Genomic DNA, 20,162 nt, shown 5'->3' with positions numbered 1-20,162 from the left:
GGGGAGGGCGTGTGCTAATATTCAAGGAAATCCCTGCGTGTAGGTGTGCATGAAGACATGCATATGTTTGCAGCTGGTAAGCAGGAGGTCCGTGGAGCACAGGTTGTACTGACAGTCAACAGATTGATAAACTTGCATAGGCTTGTCAGGCTACAGAAAGGTGCTTGTGTTTTCACTAACAAAGTTCAATCTTGATCAGCTGAAGAGAAGGGAGACTTGGCTGTCTATGCTTATGTTTTATACAAGTTCTGATAATGTGGGTTTTATGTGAGTATTAGAAGACAGTACACAGTAAACAGCAATTTGTGTAATCAACCCTGTAGTATTACGTGTGTGTGCCCAGTCTCACTATTGGTTGAATCACAAGAAACCAGCAGCCACATCCATGGGCCTGGAATAGACAGAGCCCCAGCCGTTTGGACACACCACGCTGGGCTCTAGAGGCCAGGCAGGGGGAAGCCCCAGCTCTTGGAATTGATCAAAATATAGCAGCCACTTAAAACATCCACTGGCAAGACTAGGGAGGGAAGAGAAAAGAAGGGCTGATTAAAAAAGCAGCACTAATAAGGATCCTTTGGAACACAGGCTCTGGATTAATTGATTTTTCATTGTACAGTCTGTAAGTCCCATCATGAACCACCCTTTTTAAAGAATAGTAAATCCTATTTGGGTTACATATTAACAACTGTGCTCACAAGGAAAGCTTAAATCAACATTTCCAGCAACAGAAAAATCTGTGATAGACTTTCAACTGAGAAACAAGGACTGAAAACTGGTCACGGCATCCAAGCGATTGCTTACCTTGTTTAGTGACAAGGCCTAATGTGGGAACATTAAGCAAAATGTCAGCATAGACCACACTGTCACATGCTGACAGCAGCAGCCTCTGAGGATGCTGCTGCAAAGAATGAATGGTATTTGCTGTATCAGTCAACATCAGTTGTAGTATTGCTCCCTCAATCTGGCATAGCTCTGGCAGCTAAATCCAATACATAATGTTTAGCTGAGCTGTGTTTCTCCACATTGCTTCCCTGTCAATCTCAAGCTGACATATTAATGACACAGACAAACAATGATACCAGGGCTTTGGAGTGCACAGTTACCTGGTAACAAAGCCACAGAGAGATTACTGGAATAGAGTGGAACAGAGTGTCAAGCTCCATCTCTGGAAACAACACAGAACCCTATGCACAATTTCATTTAATCCACATAATACTAGGATTTTTCTTTTCCTAGTACCAGAGATGGCAGGCAGAATATGAGACACACTACATGATGAATTTCAGGAGTACCAGACCTCTCAGAAGTCTCTCAAGCACAACTGGGTCTTATGAAAATGACATAAATACAAGGAAGCAAGTGCTATCAACACAGGGCCAAAAATGCAGCCAGTAATCCAAAACTTCAACAAGGTTGCTGACACAAGAGTTCTAAGCATTGTACAGACATATAAATTCCCCACAGGTGATAAACATGGCACAAGCTGCAGACAACTTCCTAAAGAGGAAGGTACGGCTTACTTCTACAGTCTTTACTGAATGGAAATGGAGTCTTTAGTTTACATGTCACAATCTTTGATATGCACAAAGCTCAAATTCTTTCAGGCCATTCAAATAAAAAAAACTTTAATCAAGAATGCATGATAGTGAGGGCTGTTTTAATGCTCTTCAATAATTTCACATTATTGGATAATCTTCTTATGCTACTTCATGTACTTGACAGTACAGTGATACGGTTTGGGTCAAGAAGAAAGTATTTTATGCAGCTTAAGATCACATGGTGATGAGAAGTTATGGAGTTGGAAAAAAAATAAAGCACAAGCCAAAATCCCAATCATGTTGCAAGACTGTCAGCAAGAATTACTTATACAAGCAGTAAAGGACATTGTCTCAGTTTCTATAAATCATCCTAAGGACATAGGTTTTAACAGGACAGACCTTAAGAGGGCTGAATGTGGCAATGGAATCAAATTAATTCCCTTAAAAAAACCAACACCCCTCCCAAATGTGACTTCCATTGAATTTATTGGCAAATTGACCTCTTACCATGATCCTCCATCATTGCATTTAGATGGGCTTTGGCTCCCATAACACAGAATGGTGACTGACTGCTCAAAAAATCTGAGAGATTATTGCTGGAACAAGAGAGGTGAAAGGCAAGTAGGTCATCTAGTGTGGTTAGCAGATTAGCCATTTCACAGCTATCAGACGAAAGAGTGAGAAACTTGCATCTCCTTGTCAGCTTATGTATTGGAAATGCATTGTTTGTCAGAAACAGTATTCTAGGTCCTGGAGAAAACTACTCTAGAGACACAAACTTTGACCTTCTGGACAAGGTCTGCAGCTCAGTACCCTCCAAGAATGAAAGAAAAGGTCTACAAACAAGTTTACAAATTATGTTCACATCATCTTGCCAAACTTTGACCTCTTTCCTCCCACCCTTTTTAATCAAAAAACTCATTAGCTACCCAAACTTCTTGTACAACATACAGGAAGCCTGGTGTCAAACAGGACCCATAAACAACATGCTGAGTGTGACATGTCCCTTCACCAAGCCTGTTCTCCACAAGCGTAGCTAGAATTCAGCTCATACTGGGTTTAGGTTAACTGCATAAAAGAGCCCGTGTTGTGGAATAATTGCTGGAGGTGACTTAGAAATTAAGCCTATATTCACATTTTAAGAATAGTATTGAAGAAACTTTAGAGGGTGGAATGCAGCTAAGGTGCAAAGAATCTACCACAGTAGTTCCCAAGATAATCCCAAATGTTAGCAACACCTGAGGAACTTGGCATGCTGACTCTAAGATAAACTGCATGGAGGGTGAAGCAGAGTGAAGATGCTATGGCCAAGTTCTCTGGTAACAATGGGGTCTGATAATAAGCTAATAAGCTGCATACTTGATAGACTGGGACAACCAACTGTCACCTTTTGACAAAATTATGTCCTTTAGATGAACTTCTCTCATTATAATCTCATCACAATACCAAAACACACACAAAACTCCATTCCAAAAGCTACCTGCCTCCAAGGTACGACCACCTCTCACTGAGCTTGCACTCTACACCTTTAAAAGCAAAGCGAGAGAATTTTGCACCAGTAATGATAAAGGTATGTATTGCTAAAGTCCCTCAAGTTCCATCTCTAGGGTAATATGGTATAAAATGGTTTAAGAGAGGAAGGTTGCCAGGAAAGGTACTGTCACAAGGAAGATCCATACCCCTGACCTCTGGGATCAGTGGATAGGCTGAGCATCTCTTCTCCCCCCCAGGGACACCTTTGGGTAAGATTTGAACACTGGGTTACACCAAGTGCACCCTCAGGAAACTGAGAAACTTCCATAGTATCATTTTATAACTTAATACAGCCTGGCTACAAATGCATTATCAAATTTGCACACGCTTTGTAGACAGTGAATTTATCAGAGGAATTCCAAAAGAACTTGTGCATCAAGTTCAGTAAATTACACAGTTCATTAATCTAGCCATGAGATTTCTCAGTGAATGTGACCAAATCTCTTAGGTGTGGCCGTGCTAGTTCACTGAATGGTTAGTGCACCTGGAATCCTGAGAGTCCAATTTACATGTTGAATGTGACCAGACTATTAATGCCAAAGAGGGTATCACTCAAAATATAAACCCAGGACAAGGTAGAAGGCAAGGGGGGTTATTTTTTTCCAAATTACTTTATGTTTTAACACAACACAAGTTAAGGTGGATTTCACAGCTGCATTTCTTTTAAACACAGCCTGTTTCAACTACCAAAAGTACCTGCTGGGCCACACTTTAAAACAAAAGCCAAAACCACTACCAAAAGTACCTGCTGGGCCACACTTTAAAACAAAAGCCAAAACCACTACCAAAAGTACCTGCTGGGCCACACTTTAAAACAAAAGCCAAAACCACTACCAAAAGCCAAAACCACTACCAAAAGCCAAAACCACTACCAAAAGCCAAAACCACTACCAAAAGCCAAAACCACTACCAAAAGCCAAAACCACTACCAAAAGCCAAAACCACTACCAAAAGCCAAAACCACTACCAAAAGCCAAAACCACTACCAAAAGCCAAAACCACTACCAAAAGCCAAAACCACTACCAAAAGCCAAAACCACTACCAAAAGCCAAAACCACTACCAAAAGCCAAAACCACTACCAAAAGCCAAAACCACTACCAAAAGCCAAAACCACTACCAAAAGCCAAAACCACTACCAAAAGCCAAAACCACTACCAAAAGCCAAAACCACTACCAAAAGCCAAAACCACTACCAAAAGCCAAAACCACTACCAAAAGCCAAAACCACTACCAAAAGCCAAAACCACTACCAAAAGCCAAAACCACTACCAAAAGCCAAAACCACTACCAAAAGCCAAAACCACTACCAAAAGCCAAAACCACTACCAAAAGCCAAAACCACTACCAAAAGCCAAAACCACTACCAAAAGCCAAAACCACTACCAAAAGCCAAAACCACTACCAAAAGCCAAAACCACTACCAAAAGCCAAAACCACTACCAAAAGCCAAAACCACTACCAAAAGCCAAAACCACTACCAAAAGCCAAAACCACTACCAAAAGCCAAAACCACTACCAAAAGCCAAAACCACTACCAAAAGCCAAAACCACTACCAAAAGCCAAAACCACTACCAAAAGCCAAAACCACTACCAAAAGCCAAAACCACTACCAAAAGCCAAAACCACTACCAAAAGCCAAAACCACTACCAAAAGCCAAAACCACTACCAAAAGCCAAAACCACTACCAAAAGCCAAAACCACTACCAAAAGCCAAAACCACTACCAAAAGCCAAAACCACTACCAAAAGCCAAAACCACTACCAAAAGCCAAAACCACTACCAAAAGCCAAAACCACTACCAAAAGCCAAAACCACTACCAAAAGCCAAAACCACTACCAAAAGCCAAAACCACTACCAAAAGCCAAAACCACTACCAAAAGCCAAAACCACTACCAAAAGCCAAAACCACTACCAAAAGCCAAAACCACTACCAAAAGCCAAAACCACTACCAAAAGCCAAAACCACTACCAAAAGCCAAAACCACTACCAAAAGCCAAAACCACTACCAAAAGCCAAAACCACTACCAAAAGCCAAAACCACTACCAAAAGCCAAAACCACTACCAAAAGCCAAAACCACTACCAAAAGCCAAACTTTTTTTTTTCCCCCCCTTGCCCCAGAGAGTGAGAGGGGGAATCTATTTCCTTCTCTGTTTAAAGCTCATGCTGCCCATTTGATGCTGCAGGCTGAGCTGTGAAAGCACATAGTTCACACCCTCTGGTAAAGCTAGGTCTCTGAACAGAAAAGAAAGATTCATTCAGTCAGGGAGAAGGATCACCAGTCTGACTCAACACTTATCACTCACCCAGAACAAGCTTTGCTTGCTCCTTAGACTATGCATCTTCACAATATTACAAAAAATACAAACTTAAGTGAGCTTCCATGTGCAGAAGAGGTACCAGCAGAGGCAAGCAACAGGAGTTAAAATTGTCACTGAACAGGTAAGATCTGAACTTTATTATGAAAAATTAATCAGAGCTGCAAAGTTACTTACCTAAGAATGCACAAGAGAGGGGAGGAGGGGACCTAGCCTTTTATAAGAATGAGAAATCTTCAGAGGTGAAAGTGACTGATGTCTTTCAAGTGAGAGAAAGTCCTGCCGCTGTGCACTGCAGCAAGCAGGAGAGTTACTAGAGTTTTACTCTTGTGACTAAGCATAAGACAGACGAACAAGCAATTTAACAGCACCTATGGAAGAACAGGTCTTGTAAGCAGGATCTCAGACAGCTGAGAGGATGCTTCCTCTAAAGACTAGACTAAAGTAAATTATTTGCACATAGGTGTAGTAGAAAATACCAAGCCACGCATCATATGCGCCCTACACACAGCTAAGTTTGCAATGACAAATTCCAAAATAGTCTATTGTTTTGCTACCAATGATTACTGGTGTTTTTGAGAAGGAATAATACCCAATATTTTATCATCTTTACATATATAATTTTATAATTCAGAAAAGAAACCTCATCTGACCATTTATGTAGTATTTTTAAAGTAGGCAAAGGCCTAGTACAGCACAGCTTTAGACCAAAGTAACTTCAGCATTATAATTGTCAGTAAAATAAAATTTCAGGACATGTTCTAAGAGCTTTTGTTCATTGAACCTTAAAACAAGTTTTGTTTTTTTTCCAAAAGGCCACAGGTAAAGGTGCAAGCTAGTCCACTGTAAAGCTCTAGCCATACTCTCCCCCCACAGTATCACTCACTAAAGAGATATATTAAAAACATTTTATGTATGGATTGGAAATCAGGAAACATCAACACAGAATTTTCTCCAACACAACTAGCGCATATACTGAAGTTAATAACATACAGCCCTGAACCACTGGTGTTCCACACGTTACTGAGTGGCACGTGTCCAAGCTTCAGTTTGAACCTATGGGCATCCAAAGGACAAGTTACCCACATAGCAGCACTAACAGCGAACCCGAGGAACAGAGTTGTGCAATCTCTGTGTGCTGAATAGCTGCACAGATTGCTAAAGGAAATCAATCTTCAGAACAGCTTCCAGTTATTACTGTCTGAAGGTCCAGCAATGATAAATTACAACCAGTAAGTTTAATTGCACCCATGCTGATGGAGTTAAAGATCTCCGAGTTCTTTTGAAGTCAAGGAAATCCATATTTCCAAATTCAGAAGTAGGCCTTTAAAAGAAAGGGTCTCATCTGTTGATAATTCCATTTATTCATTAGCTGACAAATGTTGACTGTTGTTTTAAGTTCTTGTATTTTTCTCAAAAATATGATCCCATGAAAACCAATGTCAAAGTCTCTACACTTTGATATTCTACCATACTGGCTTCACACAGAAAAAAAACAATCCAACTTTTTACTTTCTCTGTCAACATCCTGTTCTATGCTCCAGACTGGGCTGCAAATAAAGTTTACACGAACACAAGACAAAAAGAATAAAGATACTGCAGTGAAGTCTCTAAAACTGTAATTCATGAAGTCTCTTACTTGTTTTAATAGATACTTATGCCCTACAATAAAAGTTTTGCAAGTTTTTAGTAATAGATGCCAAGATTCAACATGTTTGTTAAGCACCTACTGCCTAAAACAACTGGTAAGACAGTTCCTGAGAACTCTACCTGTCAATAATGACATTTTCTGGCTGCTTGTGTTTGTACCCACAGAACTCTTCTATATGGGACAAGAAAAAAAGGGAAGCATTTTATTATCAAAGTCACCTGATACATCATGTTAATGATTTTACCTTTTTGTTCCCACTCTGTGGTTTGGGGCAATATCAATTGTGTCTGTAGCTGAATCGTGCCTAACTGCCAATCCTAGGTCTGCAATGCAACATGTTCCATTCTTTTTTACCAATATATTTTTTGATTTCAAATCTCTGTGGGCAATTGCTGGTTTGCCTGTAAGGGGAAAAAATAGAAATAACAGATCTGTAAAAAAGATAACTGCTAATATTCTAAGCCTAGCACAGATTTTGTTTGACATTACTTAATTCCTTCCAGTTCTGCTGCTTTAAATGCATCAAGATAACTCCTGAAATCATTCCCTGTGGATTGGCTGGCTGTCCAGAAAAGTGCCTTAAATGTCTATTGTATTAGTCCACTCTACTGCTCCTTTCCCTCTTCCTGCAAGTACTTATTGCATACAGAAAAAAAGGTTTTAATATCTCTGGAAGTAGCAGCATGCAAAGCAACTATACACTGAAAAGGACTGAATGTTCTAACTAAAAAGAGAACTATAGCAGAAACATCTACATGTGTCATTTTAGAAAAATCCAGTATTATTCACATGACAGGCTGAATAGTTTTAGGATTACCTTGCGTGCCAACAATTTCCATGTGAAGATGAGCAAGACCACTAGCAGTGGACAAAGCTAATTTTATCATTCCTTCAACTGTTACTGTATACCTGTTCAGGTAATCAAAGAGTGACCCATGTTCATGATAGTCTGACACCAACCACAGCTGAGTCCATGTACCATTGTCTGTAAAACAACACTGGCATGAATCCCACACAAACACAAAAGAGAAATCATATATGTCACTTTTATACAGTGCTTCTGAAGTACAAATTATGCTTTGCAATTAACCTAAGACAACGAGACTCTTAAATATTCTATCCCTGTAACATTTAAATGCCTCTGCAAGGCTAGGACTACCACACAGGACTTTCTGAACAGCTTAGTGAGCATTCTTTTATTTAAACAAAAAGACAAACCATTGAAAAACTATGTCACTATGATTATGAGGTGAAATATTCAGGGTATTAACCAGGCTCTGCATTCCCCTAATTTTCCTGCTTGGAAGGACAGTCCTGAATGCATGATGCGAAACTAATCCTGTCACTGTCAGTCTAGTACAATTTTGTCCAGGTTACCCATATATATATATTTAAAAAAAGTCTTTCAAGCTTTGCCCTATAACTCCTCCAGTCTTCCCATAAATTATCTGGCCTCATCGTGGGAGGCAACTTCCACAGTTACCAGCAGCTGGTGGATTTTTCCTCCTGGAGCAGAAACTTGCAAGCTGCAATCTGACACATTACTTCAAAAAAAAAGTCAAATCCCACCCCTGATGAACTTTCAGTTGCTGGCCAAAATGTAGGCTTCCAGGTGGCACAAAGGGAATGAAAAACACCGATGATAAGAAAAACAGTTTGCTGTATGATTTTTCACTGAACTATAGGAGAACAAGACAGTCATAATACATTTGTAAATATCCCAAGGCATACAAATGACAGATAAAACTGAAATTGTTCACATTATTAAAGTAAAATACCCTGAAGATTAAGCCACAGAGAGAAGAGTATTAAAGGAATTCAAATCAGAGGGGCCAAAAGGTGTTTGTTCTTTCCTGGGTGTATTTACACTTAAGTAAAAAAATAATCCTGACCCCAAATAGGTTTTCCAATTTTATTTTGTTATAAAAGCAACTCTCAAGAGTTCCCAGATCTGAGATTGTTTTAATAGCTAGCTACTTTTGTACAAGGGTCTTTCATCCCCAGACTTCTGTAGGGCCAAGTGCTAACTTTGGACTCTTCAAAGATCTACTTGCAGGAATCCCATGGGCTAAAACTCCAGAAGGAAAGGGAGCCCAGGAAAGCTGGTAAATTTTTGAATACCACCTCCTCCAAGCCCAGGATAGGGGCATTCCTTTGAGCAGGAAATCAGACAGAGGTGGTAAACAACCTGCATGGATAAGCAAGGATCTTCTAAAGAAAGCCTCATGGAAGAAAGAATGTACAGTTCGTGGAAGAAGGGACTTGTCACTTGGCAGAACCATAGGAATGTTGTTAGGGTATGTAGCAAGGCAACAAGAAAGTCCAAAGCCCTCTTAGAACTTAAACTGACAAAGGAAGTATAGGAGAACAAAAAGAGCTTCTCCAAATATACCAGTAGTAGAAGGAAAAACAGGGAAAATAAAGGCCCACCGCTGAATGAGGTGGGAACTCTGGTAACAGAGGATGCAGAGAAGGCAGAGTTGCTGAATGCCTTCTTTGCTTTAATCTTTACTAAGACCAGCCCTTATGAGCTTCAGACCCCAGAAACAGGAGAGGAAGCCTAGAGGAGGGAAGACTCTCCAGTAGTCAATGAAGAGAGGGTCAGAGATCAGTTATGTAAATTGAATGTGCACAAGGCCATGGGCCCTGATGAGATGCACCCAGGAGTGTTGAGAGAGCTGGCTGATGTTATTGCCCTACCACTCTCCATCATTTTTGAAAGATCACTGCACACAGGAGAGGTGCCTGAGGACTGGAGGAAGGCAAATAACACTCCAGTCTTCAAAAAGGGCAAGAAGGAATATGCAGGAAATTACAGACCAGTTAACCTCATCTCCATCCCTGGAAAAATGATAGAGTGGCTCATTTTGGAGGTCATCTCTAAGCTCATGGAAGAGAATAAGGTTATCAGGAGTACTCAGCATGGATTTAACAAGGGGAAATCATGCTTGACTCCTCTGATAGCCTTCTATGATGTTGTGACTGAATGGAAAGATGCAGGGAGACCAGTGGATGTAGTCCACCTTGACCATAGCAAGGCTTTTGACACAGTCTCCCATAACATCCTTGTGAGCAAGCTCACATGTGGGATAAAAGAATGGACAGTGAGATGGATTAAGAACTGGCTACACAACAGAGACCAAAGAGTGGTGGTCAATGCTGCAGGGTCCAGCTGGAGATCTGTAACTAGTGGAGTCCCTCAGTTATCAGTGCTGGGTCCAGTCCTGTTCAACATCTTTATCAATGACCTTGATGACAGGACAGAGTGTCTTCTCTGCAAGTTTGCTGATGACACAAAGCTGGGAGGGTTGGCTGATCCACCTGAAGGCTGTGCAGCCATTCAGTGGGATTTGGACAGGCTGGAGAGCTGGGCAAAGAGGAACCTAACGGGGTTCAACAAGAGCAAGTGCAGAGTCCTGCACCAGGGAAGGAACGACAAAATGCACCAGTACAGGTTGGGAGATGATCTGCTAGAGAGCAGCTCCATGGAGAAGGACCATGGAGTTATCCATGGGACAAAAATGTGCCCTTGTAGCCAGGAGGGCCAATGGTATCTTGGGGTGCATTAAGAGGACTGTCACCAGCAGATCTAGGGAGGTTCTCCTCCCTCTCTACTTGCTGCCAGTGAGACCTCACTTGGAGTATTGTGTCCAGTTCTGGGCTCCCCAATTCAAGAAGGGCAGGGATGTACTTGAAAAAGTCCAACAGAGGGCTACAAGGATGGTTAAGGGACTGGAAGACCTGCCTTACGAGGAAAAGTTAAGAGACCTGGGGCTTTTCAGTATGGAGAGAAGAAGACTGAGAGGGGATCTAATTAATGTCTGTAAATACATGAGGGCTGGGTATCAAGAAGTCAGGGATAAGCTCTCTTCACTTGTGCTCTGTGATAGGACAAGGGGCAACGGATTAACTCGAGCACAGTAAGTTCCACCTCAACATGAGGAAAAACTTCTTTACTGTCAGGGTTACAGAGCACTGGAACAGGCTCTCCAGAGAGGTTGTGGAGTCTCCCTCTCTGGAGTCTTTCAAGACCTGTCTGGATGTCTTTGAGTCATCTGCCCTAGTTGTTGTGGGTTTTTTTGGTCCTGCTCTGGCAGGGGGATTGGATTCAATGATCTTTGGAGCTCCCTTCTGACCCCTAATATTCTGTGATGTATTTAAAAGACTAGTTATCCCACAAAAGATTCCAGCTGGACTTATATCCTGAGTTATGTAGCCACTATTCCCCGAGAACAAGTGTGAAAACCCAGCACAAGCCAAAAAGATATTATGTGGTCATCCCCAAGGATTATCAAAATGCATACTCAAACAAAATAAGAAGTATAGGAATGAGAAAAGTGAATTCACAAATTAGTTCATATCATAAACATACTGAAAAATTCCTACTTTCCAAATAGGAGGTTCTTGTATTTCCCTCCCCTCTTCCTCCATTCTCCTCAAAAACACACTTGGCCCAGGAAAGTCAGAAGTGCAAAATGCCTGATCTACATATTGCCAGAAACTACCTTTATAGAAGTATGTGTGCTCATCTTTAAATAGTCACTTGGGTGAAAATTTTCAATATCTCTTCTACTGGGATATGTCTAGGGAAGCCAGAGATGCCATAAAAAACCAAAAAACAAGCAACAAAAAAACCCCACCAAACCCAAATGTTTTAGAATAAGGAAGGAAAAGTCTAATCTACATGCAAATAATTCTCATGATGGAAAGAAAATTCTGCCTTGTTTCATCCACAGAATAGTCTCAACAGAGTTAATGGGCAAAAAAAAGCAGTAAAATGCTCTAAACAATAAAAGACTTAAGAGAGCTCCTACTGCAGTAGGAAGCTTCTTATTGTACACCCACAGAAGTGACTCCTAAGGTTTGTTTTTCAAATGGAAAAGAAGGAAATGAGGTTTTCTAAAAACACCTCTTCAATTATTTTATAGTTAGGATCTCCACTTCTTTTGTTACTTGGTACATTCAAGCCTGAACTTGTAGAATTTAGCATACTATCAAATTTGAATTTTTCCAGAGAGAATTACCATCCCTGAAAAGTCAGTCCAACAGCATTAGCTTCATTGATTTTACAAAACCATTAGAAACAAGTATGTGTTTACAGGCATATAAATGTGGTCTCTAATGTACATAGTCAAAGAGATCAAAAAAGCTCTGTAAGTCAATGTTTAATCAGTTCAGAATATTCTCCTCACTCAGTTTTATTCTACTGCTTCACCAGTTACAACCCTACATTGCCTGAAATTATTGTCTCCTGGGTATTAACAACATGCACACTCATTGCTTAATGCTACATTTTATTTCTTCTGTTTCTTATGAATGAGACATCAACAGGTGTCTAAACTAGACAACAGTAATTAGGGAAATTAGTAATCTAATTTTCTGGAGTCTACCAGACCTATTGTGTTTAAGCAGATCTTTTAAAAATGTCATAATTTCTGAAGAGTTATCATTGCTTTGAACAAAGACTAGCATCTCTGCATAAACTCTGCCCCCCATCTTAACTTTAGGTGTTCACTTAGAAGGAAAATATTTTGCAGGATTAGACATGATGTCTTTTGGTCCCACACATCTATCTTATTAGGCTATTAGGGAAGTATGGGCATGGACATTCAGCAGATGTGTGGGCTGCCAACAGGCATCTCCTTTTTTGCTTGCAGAAATGATATCTAAGCTTCTTTTTAAATTTTTTTTCTAGATTTAAACAAAACAAATTTTCCAAAAAAAGGAAGTACTTTTTGCCTTTATTAAACCTATAAAAGTCTGCCAAACCCTGAATTGCTCGAGTAACAGTTATTTTTTGGTACTCTTAATAGGATCCTCACAATTTTATTTTCCCCTCCATTTACAATCTACTCTGACCTGGCATAAAATCAGCAAAATTACTTCACATTACCACTAACCTTTGTTGTCTGCAGCTATAAATCCAAGAATGTTTTCATGTCGTAGCATAACCGTTTGATAAATTTCTGCTTCGCGAAACCATGAGCGTTCCTCTCTTGAAGAGAAGATCTTCACAGCAACTTCTTCTCCTCTCCACTTCCCTCGCCAGACTTCTCCAAAACGACCCTTACCAATGCTTTCTTGAAGTACTATAGTTCTTGCAATTGTTCTTTGCACAAGTAAAGGTAAACCTACAAAGGAGATTCAACATTAACCTAAATATCACTCCAACAAAATAAGCGCTTATCAGAAGTACTAAACATATAAAACATATTCCATTAAGAGATTTTTCTTAGAATGCACAAAAACTCTTAAGGTTTTTACAGCTTGTTGTGAATGGCTAACAAGCATGTGGGTAAGATACTGCTGTCAACCTTAAAGGCCAGTAAAAGGAGTACTCAAAGACACTACCTTATAAATTATATATACAGTTGACACAAGCTTCCTTTCAGCTTAGAATTTTGACAGTTGTTGATCCATGAAGTGGTATTTTCATGGGAGAAATAAATAAATAAATAAATAATGAAGTAATAACTACCAGGACTGAGGGTTTGGGTTTTTTTGCTTGGCTATGTGGTTGGTTTGGGGTTTTTTTTGTTTGGGTTTTTTTTAAGAAAAGAATCTCTCCATAACTCTCCTGGCTAAGCAGTTCAAGAGCACTTTTGCTACTGATTCATTTTCTTGATTTATCACTAGATACAACTTGGTCCAATTCTAACTTTAAAGTTAAACTGTGGTTATCAGCAACACTGACCATCGGATGTTCACTCTCGTGCCCAAGTACACCAGTGGCTTGGTCATAGCCTCAAGTCATTATAAACAGGAAAACATCCTTGTAAGACAAGCTACCCATTTTATAGGCCATTCTTGTGTACCTCACTATAACTACATGTAAGAAAAATGCTTAATTCATTAGAGTTTTATAGCTTTGGAAAATCTACATGCTTTCAACTCTGAGCACCTCACTATGCGCTTCATAACTTCATAAAAAAAAAGAATAAAGCACTGACACGCCCTAACCAGGGTGGGTTTATTTATTATTTTTTTTTAAGTCTTCCCTGTTGTAATTGCAAAGTTTGTCACAGAATTCTGTGTTGATACTACACTGCAGGATGAATGCATCAGCCAGATTAACTGCTCACAATAAACTCGTGAGGAATAGGATTTTTTCACAAAAAGTAAACACTTTACAAAGTAATCTATTACTCAATCATCACTGTTCCAATAGCTGATCAAAGAACAGATCTATTTGTTTATGCTATAGAAATAAAACCTAACTAATAGTTCAAATAACAGTCCCAGTACATCTCTAGTCATTCTTTACTAACAGCAGCACTAGAAGAACATCTGATCTGGTTGGCAACATTGCCTCACTCATGTCTCAGTCTGAGGAGTGCAAATTAGAACACCACAGGTCAAATGTGCTGCATGCCCAAGCTGAAAGGCTCTGTGAAGCCTAATTTGCTTTCTTTATGGACAGATTTTTGAAATGCAGAAAAGGGCAGACTAGAACAACCACATGACCAAACTCAACCCTAAAAATGTAAAGCTTCACTTTGCTGGACAGAATCACCTTCCTCTTTAGGACTTACTACTGCAATATACACTCACAAATGTAAAATGCAAGCTGATTTGTACATTTTAAATGGGTGACAGGCCTAATAGTTTCTTTTTCCTACAGCTGTTTCAGAGAACTGCTTGTACATTTTCAGTTTCAGATGCACTGCCCTCAAATTGCTGTACCACACTTCCCTTGTTTAAAAAAGGATATCCGAGGATAAGGTAATCTCTGAACAGCTAGTAAACTCTAAACCTTTCAGACCCAAAGAATTTCAATTTTGTATTATAAACCCCTCACCATCATGTTCACATGTATCATAAAATATCTGCTGTGATCTATCCACCTTGCTCCTATATGTTTAACATCCACAATATCTACAAGACTGAATTTGCTCCTGTTTTTTGCAACTATGTTTTCTCTTACTACTGCTACACAACAAAACCAGAAGACTAGAATCCCTATTTATCTTGCACCTATAAGAATTCTTTACAGACTTCTGTTGCAACTGAGTGGTTTCCTATTTTTCCTATAGAGCAAACAGTGCTGTACCACCAGGAGCTTGAGCAACTGCCTCACTGTAAACCTCAATGCCTGAAAAATAGCGCACTAGAGACAGCTACAACATTAGCCTTTGGCATATACATCAGGCACAACTGTACTTCAGACTCTTGGAGTGAAACTTCTTTTAACTGTGCATGAAGAAAGATGACAGTTTGCTAATCAGAAGGAAGTGAAAATTCAAGACCATGTGAAGTCTAAAAAGCAGCTTACAACACTGGCATCTTGTATTCAGCCACAGTCATCCAATTTGTCTCTGAAGCTTTCATCAATTATCTTCATACATCATAAAAAGTATCCACAAGCCTTCTATGAGTATAAGAAAATAGTTATTTTTCTTTTCCATAACTTAAATATATTCCAATTAGTTTAGACCAATGACCATCCAGTGCACAGTAAGTTTTTGCAAGCTCTTCAGGAAAGCCAGGCAGGGGAGCAGGGGGTATCACACTCCACATCAGCGACCAGCTGGAGTCCAAGCAGCTCTGCCTGGGGATGGATGAGGAGCTGATAGGTCAGGGTTAAAGGGAAGGCAGGGGCATGTGATATCATAGTAGGGGGGGGTCTGCTACAGGCCACCTGACCAGGATGACCAAGCAATTGAGGCTCTTTATAGACATACAGGAGCAGCTTCATGAGGGGCTTTTTATAAGGGCATGGAATGATACGACAAAGGGAAAAGTGGAAAGTGGAAGAGGGTAGATTTAGGTTAGGCGTTAGAAAGAAATTCTCCACTGGAGGGTGGTGGCAGAAATTCTCCACTAGGAGGGTGATGAGACCTTGGATCAAATTGCCCAGGGAAGACATGGATACCCTTCAATTCCAGGAAGTGCTCGAGGCTAGGCTGGATGGGGCTATTAGCAACCTGTTCTAGGTGAAGGTGTCCCTGCCAATGCAGGGGGTTGAAATTGGATGATCTTTAAGGTCACTTCCAACCTAGACCCATTCTCTGATACGATTCTATGGAGTTTGTAACTGATTGGCGTAATTGAAGAATTAAGGAATTCAGTTCTAAAGCACTAAAGGTACCCAACAAAAGCAGTTGCTAGAACTTTGTTCTTGTTCATAAACTTCCCAGAAGACTTCCTCTGAATAGGAATAAAGAAACCCAGCACTAGGAACTGAGAAAAAAACCCACAAAAACTCATTACCTTCAAGCTTCTGTGAACGGCAGATAAGTTTTTAAGGAGTTTTACATTCACTTCAACTGACCCAATGTAATTAGGCAATTCTTATTTCCTCATAACTAATTTGTCATCTGTGAGTTAAAGAGTAAGAGCTGGGCATCCCAGTCTGTCTATACTGTAGTTGATACTTAAAGAGATTTGTATTGTGATATGAGAATCATTCTCAGCTCCAAGAGACTTTGAAACCATTGTTAGACCCTTCTGCTGAAGCCACAACTTCTATTTTAGATGTTTAATCAATTCCTTTCATCAATGCCTCTAGTTGTTTCAGTTGTTGTTCATAGCGGAACAACCAGACAATACTAACAGAAGTCACAGATTACTGTTCCATCATTGAAGAAAATGAACCCTACTTCCCTTTTGATCTGAGTAGGAATCTAACTTTTATAGCTTTATCACTTCTATTTTAAATATTTATTCAGAGAATACCATAACACAAAACTGGTAGAAACCCTTTTATTTGTCTATGAGCTATTTTGGTCCCTCTGCATGAATCTAACAACATGTAACTTAGGTTACCAGACAAAACAATTCCTTAGCTGTGCCTCTTGGGTTTGGATTGTCTGTTCTCTACATTTCCATTGTGTTTCCCTTGCACACAGTTCAGTTTCTGAAACAGTTAAGCACTACTTTAACTAGCAGCTCTGACTTTCCCTCTCAGTGACCCTGTTCCCCACCTCTAGTTTATCTCATAAATGTACAGTACCAGAGTCTGGATTAAAAGACATGCTTCCTTGAGATTCAATCGCTGCAGACATATTTTAGGACAAATTAAAATTATCAGTTCCAGTGCTAGGGCACAATGTATGTATGTAATCATTGACTAATTTTGAGACAAAGTGATACAAGCCATTGCAAATACAAAGACTGCCAACAGTACAGAAAATAAGTATTTAAAGCACCTCCTATCCCACTATCATATTAAAAGGGAGGTAGAGAACATTAAATAAGGCTAATACTTGTCTTAAGAACAACTGAACAACATGAAACTCCCTGCAGCTGAAGTTAAGATATCACTCTCAATGAAACACACGATCTTGTTTTACAGGGAACCTGACTTGCTCCCCACTGTCCTGTGACCCTTCTCCAGGCCCAAGGCATTTCTTACTGGCTCTGGCCTCAAAGTGGTGACAGTGGAGTGGATTGAGGATCCCATTCCCCAGTAACTCTAGTATAAAGTCCTATGGCAAAAGCTGCTCTCCCCCTGAGAGATGGACCCCAGCTCCCCCTAGGAAGACCAGGTTTCGCAAAGCAAGTCCCATGGTCTGAGAAGCCAAAGCCCTGTCCTGCAAGTTATATTGATTTACTTGGTAGGGCAATGCACTCTAAACAGTTTTATCAGTTACTGCCCTTGGAAAAGAAAGTTGAAGAATTCAGCAGTTGAAAATCAAATACCAGTATTTCTTTGCAGAAATTACTCTGAAAGGGGATGGATGTTTCAGCACATATATCTGCAAACAGCAGCAATAATTTTCAGTATTGTATTATTTATCATTTTTTATATAGTAGAAGGCTGATAAGAGGCAGTACACAATCTGAGGCTCCTTAACATGAACCAGAAATTAACTTACATGATGAACTGACACATCATCCCCTATTAATGCCTAATAAACTGTATTTCTGCAACAGACCACCACAATCCTATAACCAACTATGTCAAGATTACAACAGCAGACACTGAATGCAGAGAACAGATTACTGCCTCATCTTCCCAGAGCAACACCTCTGAATTAAAACAAAAATTCATTAAATCAAGGCACAGGAATTCTTCAGATGTAGTCTGCATGCTGCATTATTCTACACACATGGAAATTGCTATTTGCAACTTCAAAAAAAACTTCCCTAAGGAGAGCAATTGGCTAAAATAAACTCATACTTAGAATTCATCATATTCTTTATATACCAATAGCTACAGATAAAAATGACTTTTCAGTTTAAAACTAAGGAAAAACCCTCACAAATTATCTCAAAACCACAAAAGATGGCAAATTAGATATGTTGTGCAGAACAGAAAACGTAAATGGCTGAGCCTTACTAACAGACATTTACAATAGTTGACTATTCCCTGTATATCAGGCTATTCTCTGAGAATGATGAGGAATACTAACAGCAACTCAATATGCTCCCTTTTATTTCATTTATTTCCACAGATTGAATCTTAAGTGATACCAAATGAATCTACACAGAAGCAGCTTTTCTAGTAATTTATCCAGTTAGTAGATTTAAGTAGATTTGAAAATATTTTAAAAAACCACATTACTTACAAGGCTCTTGAGAGAGTAATTGTTACTAAAAAGATAGTATTACCTGACCCAGAGCCTGAAGTCGTCATATCATAAATTAAATCCTTTAAAGTAGTTCCTTCCGATATAAATGGACGATCCAGTGAGGGGTCTTCTTCACTTGGCACACGATGATGAATTACCGTACGATTATGACAAAGATACAGAACCAACATGAGTGAAATGCAGACAAAGCAGACAGGTCCAGCAATGACAGCAGCCAGTTCCACAGGTCCTAGATTAGAAGCTGGTTTTCCTCGAGTAGGGCCTGACAGTAAAAATAAAAGAAAATGGTAATGCTATGTCTTTCTTTCTATGCAACTGAATTTATTGTATTTCAAAGTGATTCTCAAATTATTTCAATGTATTAATTAAAATTTTCACACAGTAATTTTTAAGAGTCATATTAAGTATTCAAAGGGCACAAGCAATTAAGTGCTTACTCAATTTCCATTTAACGTACATGTAAGTCTTCAAAACTGTCCCTAAGATGTCTGTCCAGAAGATTTATGTTTTTTGTTCCAGATCTTATACATGCAGAATCTAACTGCAAATTAGGTGAACTTTAGACCTTCAAATTGACTTCAAAACTGAAACTCCCACTCTTAGTTAGTTTTCTGTTAAAAAAATTCAAATATGCCATAAACTTTTACCTGGTGTTGGAATTGGAAGTTCTATTTTATTGCAGTGGTCTCTGTCACAGCAATGAGGCAAAGTAATTACTCCATCTCTGGAGGATGGGGAACAAACGAATGGCCTGTCTCGGGGAATCAGATCAATTTCTGCTAGACACATACTATTATGTATGACTTTGTCTGCAGTACGTGTTACTGAAGTAAAACATAGCCCGTCTGTCACACATGTGAAGTTGTCTTTTGTACATAGATGGCAGTAACACTGTAATGCTGTATTGAGAAAAAAACACTGATGTTAGTATTGGTTCATGTGCTATGTTGAAAAAAAACAACTTGAATGACTAAAGAAATAAAAGTTCAAAACATAGGAGGCCTATAATCTTTTTCATTACATAAACACAGGACTGTAACACTAAAGAACAACACTACAAGACTTCTTAGTGGGACAAAAAAAATAGGAGATGAACAGATGAAGTCAAATTTAAAGTTGAAGTTACCTCTACTTATACAACTGCATATTAAAAGACTGCAATCCTAATTGTTCCTCCACACAAACTCCATTACAGTTTCTCACACTAAAAATCTAGACTTTTTAATAACACTGTATCCTCTATAACATGCAACTCTGCTATTTTCAATCTCAATACAAATAATGCCACAATAACCACATGTATAGCTTTAATAAGTGATAAACAGGATACTGCTGGCTGCCTGAGATTAATACTGCATACATTAGTTGATGGTTTCAATTTTGTGCAGAAGAAAGGGCATATAAAGGCTTCATCCTCATTAAAAAAACAACCCTGTATGACATGAGGACATACCCTTTCACACAAACAAATATGGTTTAGACTTTTTATCAAGGCACAGGAAAACCCTGCCTGACATTATTCAAGCTCCTGGTTTACTGAAGCTATCAATTGCACCGGGAAAGGAAGGGTCATGAGGCAGGAA

General features: G+C 39.4%; 1 protein-coding gene across 2 annotated transcripts in view; it reads right to left on the bottom strand.

Moving 5' to 3' along the window:
- The window catches only part of TGFBR1 (transforming growth factor, beta receptor 1), a 24,962-nt gene extending 5,487 nt beyond the window's left edge, over positions 1-19,475 (bottom strand). Inside the window, exons 1-5 of one of the 2 annotated variants that reach the window (XM_010003720.1) lie at positions 19,227-19,475; positions 18,599-18,841; positions 12,946-13,176; positions 7,863-8,030; positions 7,290-7,446 (exon numbers count right to left, since the gene is read on the bottom strand). In XM_010003720.1, coding sequence (XP_010002022.1) covers positions 7,290-7,446; positions 7,863-8,030; positions 12,946-13,176; positions 18,599-18,841; positions 19,227-19,368 — 941 coding nt within the window. In that variant the 5' untranslated portion in view covers positions 19,369-19,475. The remainder of the gene's footprint in view (positions 1-7,289; positions 7,447-7,862; positions 8,031-12,945; positions 13,177-18,598; positions 18,842-19,226) is intronic. The other variant, XM_010003728.1, reaches the window with a different exon arrangement.
- Positions 19,476-20,162: the final 687 nt, after the last annotated feature.

The sequence above is a fragment of the Chaetura pelagica genome, unplaced genomic scaffold (assembly GCF_000747805.2).
Source record: "Chaetura pelagica isolate M959 unplaced genomic scaffold, ChaPel_1.0 scaffold521, whole genome shotgun sequence".
Lineage (NCBI taxonomy): Eukaryota > Metazoa > Chordata > Aves > Apodiformes > Apodidae > Chaetura > Chaetura pelagica.
The sequence above is the reverse complement of the archived record's forward strand: the minus strand, read 5'-3'. Positions and strand labels throughout refer to the sequence as shown.